Source organism: Cucumis sativus, chromosome 4 (assembly GCF_000004075.3).
Source record: "Cucumis sativus cultivar 9930 chromosome 4, Cucumber_9930_V3, whole genome shotgun sequence".
NCBI lineage: Eukaryota > Viridiplantae > Streptophyta > Magnoliopsida > Cucurbitales > Cucurbitaceae > Cucumis > Cucumis sativus.
The window spans coordinates 21,204,576-21,217,939 of record NC_026658.2 but is presented as its reverse complement, the minus strand read 5'-3'; the positions used below and the strand labels follow the sequence as shown (position 1 = coordinate 21,217,939).

At 34.3% G+C, this 13,364-nt stretch overlaps 1 protein-coding gene and 1 long non-coding RNA gene across 2 annotated transcripts; both read right to left on the bottom strand.

Moving 5' to 3' along the window:
• Window positions 1-100: 100 nt before the first annotated feature.
• LOC116403165 lies at window positions 101-1,750 on the bottom strand. Its single transcript, XR_004215768.1, has 2 exons — window positions 1,561-1,750; window positions 101-614 (listed from the first exon to the last, which is right to left on the bottom strand). It is a non-coding gene; the product is annotated as an uncharacterized LOC116403165 (long non-coding RNA).
• Window positions 1,751-10,849: 9,099 nt separating this feature from the next.
• Window positions 10,850-13,140, bottom strand: LOC101205449. Its single transcript, XM_004144627.3, has one exon. The coding sequence runs from the start codon at window positions 13,068-13,070 to the stop codon at window positions 11,154-11,156; it is 1,917 nt and encodes a 638-aa protein (XP_004144675.2). The 5' UTR covers window positions 13,071-13,140; the 3' UTR covers window positions 10,850-11,153.
• Between the last annotated feature and the right edge of the window lie 224 nt (window positions 13,141-13,364).

Below are 13,364 nucleotides of genomic sequence, written 5' to 3'. Positions count from 1 at the left end.
AATGTCCCCTTTGAGCAAATTTATGAAAATAGAATCTAAAAGTTTTTTTTTTTTTTTAAACAACAGTTTCCATGGAAATCCACACCTTTGAAGCTTTATATTTGAAATTAAACAAGTTTCATACGTTTCCCTTGCTAAGTGTGTATATATATATATGTTTCCCTGATGATTGCATTTTCACCGATTATTCAAAATTACATTAACATAATTCTCAAAAAAGAAGAAGAGAGAATTAAGATAATTCTCATAAGCAAAATTAAGAAGAGTGTTCATGATTGTAATGGAGCTCTGCACAATGGGCAAGAGTTGTTGATTTGAAGCCATGTAAGGATGCATGATTTGTGATACACGTGACACCACATGGAATCCTACTCACTTCCTTCCCCTTTCCTTGTAGCTCTTCATAACAAACACTGCAATCTCCAATTTCTTCTTCTTTCTTCTTTATTGAACCCATCAAATTTCTGCGTCATTAGTCTCTCAATTGCAAACTCCGGCACCCCTGTTGTCCTTGGGGGTGGAGGAGTTTCTTGAAATCCTTGCTCTCCGATAATCAAGTCATCCATATTAGCGATGTTGGCTTCAATTTTGAAGCTCGGAGGAATGGCACAAAACTGTAGAGCAAAGGAGAGAATCTTATAACAAATGATTTGGAAAACAGAGGAATGGAGGTTGAAGAAACACAGAAACTGATTAACCAAAAAGTGAATTGATTGTTGTTGTCGAGGGTGGAGGAGATTAGAAAAAAGAATCAGAGTGTTCCCATGAGGGTTGAGGGAGTCTGTTGAAGTATTTGATCTAAAGTGATGAGACGGCTGGAATACCGAAATCGAACAATGAGGAATTGAAGGGTGTTTGGGGAGGCGGAAAGAGAACATTGAAAGGAAGAAGTAGAGGGAGACATGATGATAGATGATGAAGGTAAGACTAAGAGTGTGGAATGGAATTGATGAATTTGAGATAGTTGGTGGAATTTCAGACAGGATGGAAAAATCCACGTGACTACCAACGGCTCTTTTTTTTATTTCTTTCTTGGGAGTCAAGTTTTGCTAAGGGCTGTTTTCCTTGCGTCCATCATCCTCCGTTCCCCACACCATTTCCCACCTCTCTTCTCTTTTACTCCCAGATTAGGCTGGGTTGGAGGTAAAATATGGACGTTCCCAAGTTATCTGGGTTGCCAAAAGATGAACCACATCGTTTCAATATGTAAGGATCAACCCAACACAATCCAAAAATTTCGGGTTGCACTAGGTTGGGTTGGTATTATTATTTTTCATCTCTCCATAGTTGATTAGGGTTTAGGTAGATGGAAACCAAAACAATTAGCTTTAGGGTATCAAACCAAAAAAAATTGAAAGAAGAAGAAAAAGGCAGTAGGCAATAAAACAAAAGAAAAAAACACATGGAACAAAAGATTCACCTCACACATTGCCAAAAAAGAAACAAACCCAACAAAATTAGTAGCTAGAAATGTGGTTTCAAGGAAAAAAGAGATACCAGATGCAAAATTGATGGATAAAAAGCATGAAAAAGTGAAAGGAGAGAAAGAGATGGACTAACGTGAAGAATGCAAAGCAACGAAGAAGGAAGAAAGAAAGAGGAAAATGGGGTTTGTGAGATAGATGATTGGAAAAGTGGGAAGAAGAAGGGAAAAGTGAGTATTGTGTTAGGTGGGGCGGATTTGAAACGTGAGTCGCCATTAGTCGTGAGGTCTGAAAGAGAAGGGGTTGAGTATGAAGCGTGAGGTGGGGAAGGAAAATTAAGATGTTATCTAGGATTTATATATATATAAAAATATAAATATATATCTAAACCGAGTTGGGTTGGGTCAACCCGACCCTTAATCTCCCAACCCGGTCCATTTTTATCTTTTTCAATTATTTAACCCAATCCAGCCCAATCATAAACATAATTTAACCCAACCCAACCCTTACGGTTTGGGTTGGATGGTCTGAGTTTGTCAGGTTATCGGGTTTTTTGAACACTCCTACTCCACACTTGTTCATTATTATTATTCCAATATATATATTGTCTATTTTAATTAAATTAAGATTAATTTTCATAAATATAACAAACATGCAAAATATTTACGGCCTGTGTGTCATTTTTTAAAATATTACATATTTGTCATTCATTTTCATGGTTTCTTTTCTTTTTCTCTTTCTCTTCCCTTTTTGCAATTTTTTTTCTTTCCATCGTCTTTCTCTCTTCTTCTTCTTCTACCATTTTTCTTTTATTTTATTTTCAAATTGGTTTACTATCGTGTATCAAATATAAAAGATCTATTATTTATTTTTTTTAAAAAAAACTGATATTTGATTGTTTCAAATTTAAAAGATCGTGAAACAAATCGTTGGCATATTGGATAGCCAAATCTAAACGATCGTGTAGAAAGAATCTTTAAAAAAATCATTTAGATTGGGGTTACCAAATTTAAACGATCGTTTTCCAAATATAAATGTTATTAGAATAATGCTCTATGAATTTCCAAATCACATAGATCTTGCTCCAGGAGCATTATTGTCAAACCTAGTTCACTATAGATTGAGTCCCTAAGAGTACCAAATCCTCTGTGATCATATTGAAGAACTACTTAGAAAGGGACACATCAAACCGAGTTTTAGTCCTTGTTTCGTACCGACTCTACTTACTCCAAAGAAAGATGGTGGCTGGAGGATGTGTGCAGACAGCAAAGCAATAAATAGAATCACGATGAAGTATCGTTTTCCCATCCCACGTATTGGTAACCTCTTAGACCAACTTGGCAAAGCCGTCATTTTTTCAAAGATAGATTTAAAGAGTGGTTACCACCAAATACGTATTAGGCCTGGAGATGAATGGAAGACAACCTTTAAGACCAAAGAAGGCTTATTTGAATGGATGGTCATGCCCTTTGGGTTATCTAATGCTCCTAGTACCTTCATGAGAGTGATGAATCAGGAACTTCACCCCTTCCTTAACAGATTTATAGTTGTCTATTTTGATGACATACTTGTATATAGCACCAATTGTGATGAGCAAATACTACACCTAAGAAAGTTGTTCCAAGTCTTAACAGAGATAAAATTATACATCAACCCTAAGAAGTGTATGTTTTTAAGGAGGAAGATTTCCTTTCTTAGCTTTATAATTAAACATGGAAGCATAAGTATGAAACCAAAGAAAATAGAAGCCATCCATAATTGGCCTATAGCAACCTCTATTAAAGAAATACAAGCTTTCCTTAGCTTGGTTTCCTTCTACAGAAAGTTTAGTAAGAACTTCAGCTCCTTGGCAGCACCTCTCACTAACTCTCTAAAGAGGAAAAACTTTAAGTGGACCCTAATACAACAAGAGAGCTTTGATGACATCAAAATGAAGTTGACCTCCAACCCTATTCTTCAACTACCAGACTTCTCTTCACCCTTCGAAGTGGCAATTGATGCCTATGGCATTGGAATTGGGGTTGTCCTATCTCAGCAAGAACACCCAATTGAATACTTCAATGAAAAACTAAGCTCCTCAAGACTGTCCTAGAGCACTTATGGACAGGAGTTGTATGCCCTCGTTCGAGCCCTATAGCAGTAGGAACACTACCTACTCTCTAAAGAGTTTATACTTCTAACTGATCACTTTTCCCTAAAGTACCTCCCATCTAAAAAAAATATCAGCAGAATGCACGCACGCTGGATTTTCTTCCTTCAAAGATTTGATTTCGTAATCAAACATCAGTCGAGTAAAGAGAACAAGGTAGCTGATGCTCTAAGTAGAAAAAGCTCTTTGCTTACACTCCTCTCTTCTGAAATTGTAGCCTTTAAACACTTACCCGACCTATATGAAGAAGATGTTGATTTTGAGAATATTTGGTGCAAATGCTCCAATTAGAGGTGTTGATGACTACCATATTGTTAAAGGTTTCCCATTTAAGGGTGAACAAATGTGCATTCCTCATACCACACTACGAGAATCTTTGTTGAAAGAAGCACACTCCGAAGGTTTAGCTGGACACTTTGGGCAGAATAAGACATTTGAAATTATTTCTAAAATATACTATTGGCCTCAACTAAGGAGAGATTCAAATAATTTCGTGAAGAGGTATCCCATTTTTCGAAGAACTAAAGACTCAAGTACAAATGTAGGATTATATTCCCCACTATTTATTCCAACCTCCATTTGGGAAGATTTATCAATTGACTTTGTGGTTGGATTACCTAAAACCCAAAGACAGTTTGAGTCAGTTATGGTGGTAGTAGACAGATTCAGCAAGATGACCCACTTTGTAGCTTGCAAGAAGACAAATGATGCAATCTATATAGCCAACCTTTTCTTTAGAGAGGTGGTACGACTGCATGGGGTACCTAAAACTATTGTGTCCGACAAAGATGTTAAGTTTCTAAGCCATTTCTGGCAAACCCTATGGAATAATTTTGACACAACATTGAAGTTTAACACTACAGCTCATCCATAGACAGATGGACAAACTAAACTAACCAACAGAACCATAGACAATTTATTACATTGTATGAGTGGGATAAAACCTAAGCAATGGGATCTAGTAGTTTCTCAAGCTGAGTTTGCTTTCAACAATACAAAGAATCGTTCAACAGAAAAATGTCGCTTTGAAGTAGTATACACTAAGCTACCATGGTTAACTTTTGACCTTACTTCCCTTCCTACAACCATAGACCTTAATAAAGAAGCATAGAGCATGATAGAAAACATTGAAAAATTGCATAAGGAAGTTTATGATCACCTTGTGCAAACTACGGACTCCTACAAAAAATTAGCAGATAAAAAGATAAGACAATCTGATTTTTCTAAAGGAGACTTGGTGATGGTACACATAAAGAAGAACAGATTTCCTACCAGCACCTATAACAAACTAAAAGATAGACAAATCAGTCAATTTCCTATAATAGAGAAGTATGGAGATAATGCCTTTAAATTCGACTTGCCATCGCACATTCATATATATCCAGTTTTCAATGTTGCTGATTTGAAGCCATATCATGCACCAGACAATTTCCCGCTTGCTAATTGATATACTTTGGGACGAGTCCATCTTTTAAGGGGGTGGAATGATGTAATAAGAATAAAGGTAGAGAAAGCTATAGTTAGTTGGAGAAAGGAAACATCTATAGTTAGTTAGAACAATTAGATACTTAACTGTTTCATAAACAGTTTTCTTGTAAACTACTTTGTAACAAACTTACAAAGCATTATTAAATATATCATCTCTTAGCCTTTGAAGGCAAATATTTCATTTTGGAAAATATATCCAACTGTGAATTACATCATTAAGGTTAAGCATAATTATGAAGAATATTAAGCTTACACGTATAACACTTAAGTAGGAGCTAGCAAGCTTATGGAAGCTTAAGGATGACTAATCCAAATTAGGATTAGTATAAATATAGGATAAGGATAGAAGGAAAGAAGTGTTATTCTGAGTTTTGTTAAGAAAAGCTAAGTGTATGCTTTTAAGAAGCTATCAGGCGAGAAGGGCCAGACGTTCTAAAGAAAACAAGTAGACGTGAGTGATTTTTAAATGTTTTTTAAAGATTTTAAAAACTTACTTCTGATTATAATATTATTTCTTATGATATTGTTTATGAAAGAAATGATTTCTAAAGAAAGTTTCCGTGTTTTGTTTAAAGTAAAGTTTTATGTGTGTTGAATGTATGTTATGTTGTGAATAAACCATTAGTCTTATTCCTATCATGAGTTAATATTGTGTGCACATAAGGAGTAAAGACAACCATGTAGAAAAGGGATGCATGGTGGAGTGAAGTTGGCCAATGCGTAAAATGATCATATTGAGCTTAGCAGCCTAAGCAACGAGAAATAAACTTGAAAATTCTCCAAGGGATGTTGGTGAAAAAGCCAACACAATAATCTATTTGTGAGAATGGTTCATGTTCTTAGCGAAAGGAATATGAAAAGTTAATGCATGTTTTATGCTTTATTGGAAGAAGGCGTTTTGAAGCATGTTTTATGAAAATGATTTTACGTATTGTATGCCTAAAAAATGTTTTAAAAAATCATTACTCATTAAGTATTCGACTTATGCTTTAAGTTTTCCTCCCTCAGGTTTTAGGAGTTAAGGCTAAATTATTTTATAAGGATAACGAGTTGCTATGCGTGGAAGCTGAGCAAGGCGAACTAAGTTTTACTTGTAAGTCTATGTATTTAAGAAAAATATATAACATGTGTATTTGGAACGCATTTTGTTAAGTTATATAAGAAGTTTTGTTACTAATATCTATTATTGCTTATTTTCTCATTGCTTAAAGATTAAGTATTAAGCTAATTGAATCGAAACTAGGCGATAAGACTTAAAGTTCAAGAGTTAAGTTGAACGTTCTAGTGTTTCACTTGAGACATCAGGGTTGCTCAAGACGTGTGCAAGGCAAGGGGGGACATTATTGCCTTAATCTTCGCGTTTTGTATACTTTCAACCTAATTTTTATAAAGCTTAAACATTTCAATTGCCTCATATTTGCTTCTTAGCTGATAAACATAACAATATCTTGTGCAATCATCTATAAAAGTAATAAAATACTTTTTTCCTTCTTTATTTTGCACAAGTTTCAAGTCACAAATATCACTGTGAATTAACTCTAAAGGTTTATGATGTGAATCATGGTGTTCCATTCATTCCAGAAGGACCAACTACAAGATCTAACGCATCAAAGATTCAACAATGATTCATTCTTCATGTACAAGAATGATAGAGTCGGTTCACCATGAATTTCATGTGCCACATACTAATACAAGAGACGGAGGACCATTTAGAGTTTTGAAGGTCAATATTTTCTCGATTGAAGTGGACTATAGAGTAGACATTAAGCTTCCATGAAGCCAACATTTTGAAGACCTATGACTTACTTAATATCACATTTTTATTGTATTTTTCATATGTTTTAATTTGACAAGTTACAGTAACTACCATTAATAGCTTAGTATTAAAAATGGTGGTTGAAAGATAAAAAGCTTAGTTAATGTTTTATTTTGACTTTTTGGTATTTTCATTAATTAGAATAGAATCTCTACAAGTCTATATAATGCCTTTATCCTTCCATTTGTAAGAACAAGACTTTAGATGAATGTAATTTGAAATCTCATTTTGAGACATTTTTCCTTAATTTGCAATTCTTGTGATAGAATGCAAGTGAGTCATTCAATCTAACCTTGATCAAGTTTGATTGTGGAGTGACTCAATTTAGAACAAGATTTCTAAATCTTGCTTTTAGATCTTTGATCTAAGAGGTAATCTAATCCTAACTTTCTCTTGGTTGATCTAAATTAGTATAAGGAGGTGTTAGGTTTCTTATTTCAAAGGTTCTTGCTACATTAATAGCTTGGATCTTTGGATTGAGGATTAGGATTGCCTTATCAATTTAGTAACTCTCTCAGTTGAATAAAAAGGTGTTTTAGTCATTTTTTATTCCACACACATCTCACATCTATGATTTGCATCAAAGTAGAATTTTGGGATCAAGCTCATATTAATTAGCCTAGACAAAGAATTCGAAATTGACATGTCCTAGTCTACAATGCCAAATAAATTACTCAACGATATAAGCAAAAGTAGATATTTTATTATTAATATATAGTACTTTTTGGTACAACTGTGAGTATATTTAACTTATACAAACCATCACTCAAATAACTCTTTCCAAAATATATATCATTCTTGGAAAGTACAAACTTAATTATCAGATACAAATTAAATACCAACTTAAAGCCATTCTTGCTAAGCAATGAATCGAAAAATAAATTATTGGGAATGTCAAGAACATGAAGCATATTATTGAGAGTGAGTTCCTTGCCAGAAGTCAGTTTAAGGATCACATTTTCTTGCTCCTCATCCTTTGAAGTAGAAGAGTTACCTATAAATAATTGTTTTCCATTAAAGACTTGCACATATGATGCTAACATATTTTTTATATTTGCAACACCATTTGATACTTGTTCATCAACTTGTGTGATATGAGCATGAGCATTTTCTACTCTACAAATTCTTTGGCTTATGACATTCATTAGATTCATGTCTCATTTTGTTGCAATTGTAGCACTTGCCATTAAACTTTTTTGTGAATCGTGGGATTTTACTCGAACTTTCTCCACGAAAACTTCTTTTTCTTGCTATGTTGTGGTTTATTTTCCCAATGTTGGCCATGGGATCTATTGCACTATCCATAGTACACTTTTTCGCCTTTCTATTGTTCTCTTCAATCCCAAATCGAACCACAAGTTCTTCCAGATTTATCTTTTCGTGTTTATGTTTGAGATAGCTTTTGAAATCTCCCAATCTCCCCACGAGGGTGTCAATTTTTCAATTATTCTCAACATGTATATCATGTAGAATTACCTAGATTTCCTGGACCTGACTGATTACAGTTTTGGAATCCACCATTTTGTAATCTAGAAATATACCGACAATAAATTTCTTTGAACCAGCAACTTCAATTTTGTATTTCTTCTCCAGTGATATCCAGAGATTTTTGGTTGAATCAACACCACTATACACATATTTTATGAACAAAAATTATTAAATCAATTTGTCTATAGAAGGTGGATCGATAGGAGAGAAATCAGGGACGTGAGTTATGATTTAGAAAATTAAAAAAATAAAGTAAAAGTTTCATTATTCGAATACATTGAATATTAATTCTTCACAAAAAATGCCAAATAATAGAAGATTGGAGAAAGTATAAGCGGTGAAGAAGAATAACATCGACGGCTAACTAGTACAGTGATATTTCAAGAAAAAAATTGACAAAAATTTAAGGTCGGTAAGAATTTATATTTTGTATTTGAAATATATTAGGGGTATATATATTGAGTATAGATAATACAATTTATGTATTATTGAATATATGAAGTAGTATATATGTAACAAATAATAGAAAATATTTGTATTATGCAGTAGTATATATGTAAGAATTTAGAAAAATACTGATTGGATATATAATGTGTATACAGTGGTATATAAATGCAATAAGAAAAAATCACAAAACATGAAGAAAAAAAATCTATAGATGTATTATTGAATATATGCAGTAGTATATATGTAACAAATCACAAAACATGAATGAATTATTCAGTAGTATATATGTAAAAAATAATGCAATAAGAAAAAATTACAAAACATAAAAAAGAACATGTGTATGTGAATATATGCTATAGTATATATGTGATAAATCACAAAATAAAATTTATTATTCAGTGGCATACCATAGTATATACGAATAACGAAAATATTAAAAATATATTATAATAGAAAGTTAGATGTGATATATATAATAAATGAAATAGGTAACATAATATGTTTTGCGGGAATATTAAAAAATTAGTATAATTGTAAATAATACGTTGTATATATTTAATAAATCATGTCAATAAACGATGATACCTTATGGATATATAGTTAATTACTGTTGTAGTATACGATATGATAATGAAAATTTAGAACAGTGACGTGACGAAAAACATACTAAAAAATGTGTATTTTATATATGTGTTCTTAAAATATATATAAAATAAAAAATAATAAAAATAATTGAAAATTCCTACTAACTAACCGAAAGGAAACAAAATCTACAAAAAAAAAAAAATAGTAAGGTTAATGTGAAGGATGTTGGAGGATAAAGAAAAAAGTGAAGAAAATTAGATGTTTGTTTATTAATCAAAGATTAACATAATGAAGATGAACAGTTGCGGACGACGAAATCAGTAAAAAATTGAAAGGTTGAGGTTATGGAAATAAAAGGTCGACGGTGACAGTTGAAAATTGAATGGAATTTAGTGATGAAGATAAATAATTTCCACAGTTATGATAAATTAATTCCAATAATATTCTATATTTGATTATATTTTGTATTACACTTCATTAAAAAATATTTCAAATAATTTCCTTAAAAATAACACATATTTATATAAAGAATTAATTAATATGACAATAAATTAAAAGTATCCTTAATAAGAAAATAATTCAAAATTTACTATAAGAAAATAATTCAAAATTTAGTACGAATATAATATATAATTTATAATTATTAAAAGGTTATTATGGTCCAAATTTTATACAAAATCCTATTTTAGAAAATAATTTTAAAATGAGGAGATTTGTGAAAAATTTTAGACTCTAAAGAGAGAAAAAAAGAAAAACAAAGAAAAGAAAAATAAGGAAAAAAATGGAAAGTGTGGGAACAGTACATGAAATGGTGGATCTCGTAGTTTCAAAATTTGCATTGTTTTTAAATAAAAAGTTCCCATATTCATTATAACAATTTATATTTATAATATATATATCAATTGCTGAAAGCCCCAACCATTCTTTGTTCTCTTTCTTTCAAAAAAAAAAAAAAAAAGACGAAGAATCCTACCGTCGTCCAGAAGAGACTTTCCTGTGAGAGTGGTGACAATAGAACTTGTCACCCCGCTGGAAGAGACAAAGCATTGAAATGAAATCTAAAATTCTTCCAATAAGATTCTGAAAATGCTAAAGAAAAGTAGATAAGTTGAGAGAAGAGATTTGTTTCAGCACTAGGTTACTTGAAAAAAGAAAGAAATTGTAGTGTAAGAACAAAGTGATGAATAATAATAAAAGAACAAAAAGTTGTTAGATGTGGGAGAAGGGGTGGGGGTTGTTCATATCTATCCTTCAATTAGAGTACTTGGAGAGGAAGCAGTCTCTATTGTTTGAGAATTGGGGACAGTACCAGTGGAGCTCTGGATACTTGAAATTGACTCTAATTTCATTCAACCCATCCAAACCAATCACAAACACATTCAGATACCTTTTCCTTTTGCCATTTACAATATTATTGTACCATGTGTTTAGTTCTGTAATTATGAACGAGTCAGAAGTCACAATCTACACTTCAATTCAGAATGAAACACAATGTATCTCTTACATTTACAGCATCCATCATGTCCATTGAAGTTGTCTAGAATTGATAGTAAAACAACAACAGTGAAAGTAGTTTTGGACTTGTGGTAGAAAAACAAAATTGATTATTTTTTGAATTCAAGAGTGTGGAGCACAACGGCAATAACCAAGCCTTCTTCTTCACTATTTTTCCTTCTATATACTTTCCCTAAAATGAAAATAAATAGAAACAAAAACAAAAACAAAACTACTGTACTGTACTGTGTACCTTGATTGATCAATCAAGAACAACAAGCTTCTGGTACTCATTGCCGGAGATAGCTTTCTCCATGACGGCTTCCGGTTGAATGACACCATCACCATCCAAAAACAAGTTCATCAAATTCTTTGAGTATCCACTGACCAAAGCCACCCCCTTCTCGTTGGACGGCACTGGCGTCGCCCTCGAATCTCTTAAGTTCCAAAACACAATCTGTGGAACAGCTGATCCATACCCTTTTTCTGTGAACTTTCGGACTATAACTTGGTAATCTGTTTCCCACGAGGTCTGTGATGCTTGATCGAACTCCATGTCACTGAACACAAACACTCTCTTTATCATTTGTTCTTCCTTCAACTTTCCATCTACAGCCACTTTGAGAATTTGATCAAAAACCTTCTGAAAATCAGTATTACCCCCCCAATCCATACTCTTAACGAACTCCGCTTTTGATTTCAGACTGTCCCCTTGGATCATATGAAGCTCTGGGTTTGCACTGAATGTGATCACTTTCCCTTTCCATGGATCTTCGCTTAATTCAGAAACCAAAAGACCCAAACCAACACAAACATCCATGGGAATCCCCATCATACTTCCGGACACATCACAAACAGCAATACATTCTCTCAACTTCCCTTTCTTCAACAAGTCATCCACCATTCTCTTCCATTGAAGCTCTGCAACTTCTCCACCGTCTTCCTGTCCGTCGAATAAAGACAATATGATCTCGTGAGGAAGCAGTGCTCCGGCGGCGATCTTGGTCTTACCGTCCTTCACGTCTTTCAAGTATTGGGCAAACCGCTCCCCATCGTGTTTCATGAACTTTTCCTTGTAGTTTTTCATTGCAACAGAAGCCACTCTGTTGTAAGGGATCGAATCCCATCGATTGGCTCCAATGAAAACCTCCGGCAGCTCCAAAACCTTCCGGAGTGGAACCAAAACATCCGTCCTCAATCTGTCGCGAACTCTGTACGCATAGTGCGCCTCTTCGATCTCTTTGTACTCTGGATTCAATTCGCGAGGGAAAATCTTCCTCGCTATGCTCTCACAGAGTAGTGTCGATCGATCAAAGGACGAATCGATGGAAGGGCACCATTTCGCAGCGAGACTGATTTTCGTGAAATCTCCAGAATTCATAAATTGAAGATCAGATTTCAAGCAATCAGTGAAGAAGTCAGAGATTCGATCGTGCAAGAGTTGGAAATTTGAATCAGATTGGAAACGTTCCATAACCTTCCTCGCCATCGAAACCTTCCTTAACTTCCTCTCACCGCTCGCCTTCTCTTTTTCTATTCTCGATTTCTCCATTGCCTTCGAAATATTGGCCTCCCTGTCTGTTGAAGATTGAATTTCTTTCTTCCTCGTCTTCGGCTTCTCTTGCTTGAACCTTCCATGCCTGACAGATAGCCCCCTTCTCTTCCACTCATTCTTCTGATTCTTTCTCACATCGGAACCCTCAAGAAGTCGGTAGAGTATCTCCGGCAGATCCTTGAAATAACCGAAATCAGCGATAGAAGGAATGTTACCTGCTAGGGTTTTGGGATGAAAGTTGTAGAGCCAGAGCGCGGCAGTGTAATATCCCTCTTTATCGGACTTTCCCGTACCACGAACACCTCGCAAATTACAGATAAGCTTGAGCGTCATCAAAGGATTGTGATTCCAAGCCAAACTCAATCTGTCGATCAAAGAATTGGCAGGGGTATCAGGAACCACATGGAAGAAGAAATCAAGGCAAGGATTGCCGGTGGAGAGAAAGGTCGCGGACATATTCTCCGTGAAGCCCATGGGGGGCAGGCTGTCATCGGTCTTGTTGAAGTTGGCGACCATTGCATCGACGAAGGGGTCTCCAGAGGGGGTTGATTCTGTTGGTTGGAGTGAGACGGGGGCAGCGGCGTGGTAGAGCTCCGGGGGACCGAGAAGGTTTGGAGGAGCCATGGGAATCGGAAATGAGAAATGAAGAGGGAATGGAATTTAATGACAGGTTAGGGGTTTCGTTTGCATTTCATTTATGTACAAAACTTTCATGCTTAGGGACCAAGAAAGAATCTTTATTAATAAATACTTTCCTTTTATGGTCAACGTTCATTTATGATATTTCCAAATTTCGAATTAATTAATTTTCCTTATTACTCAGAAATTAAACATAATTATTAGCCTTTAAGAAAAAAATATATTTCTCTATCCATTTCGATTTCAATTTTATAGGGCTGTTTAATGAAGGGGGCCACC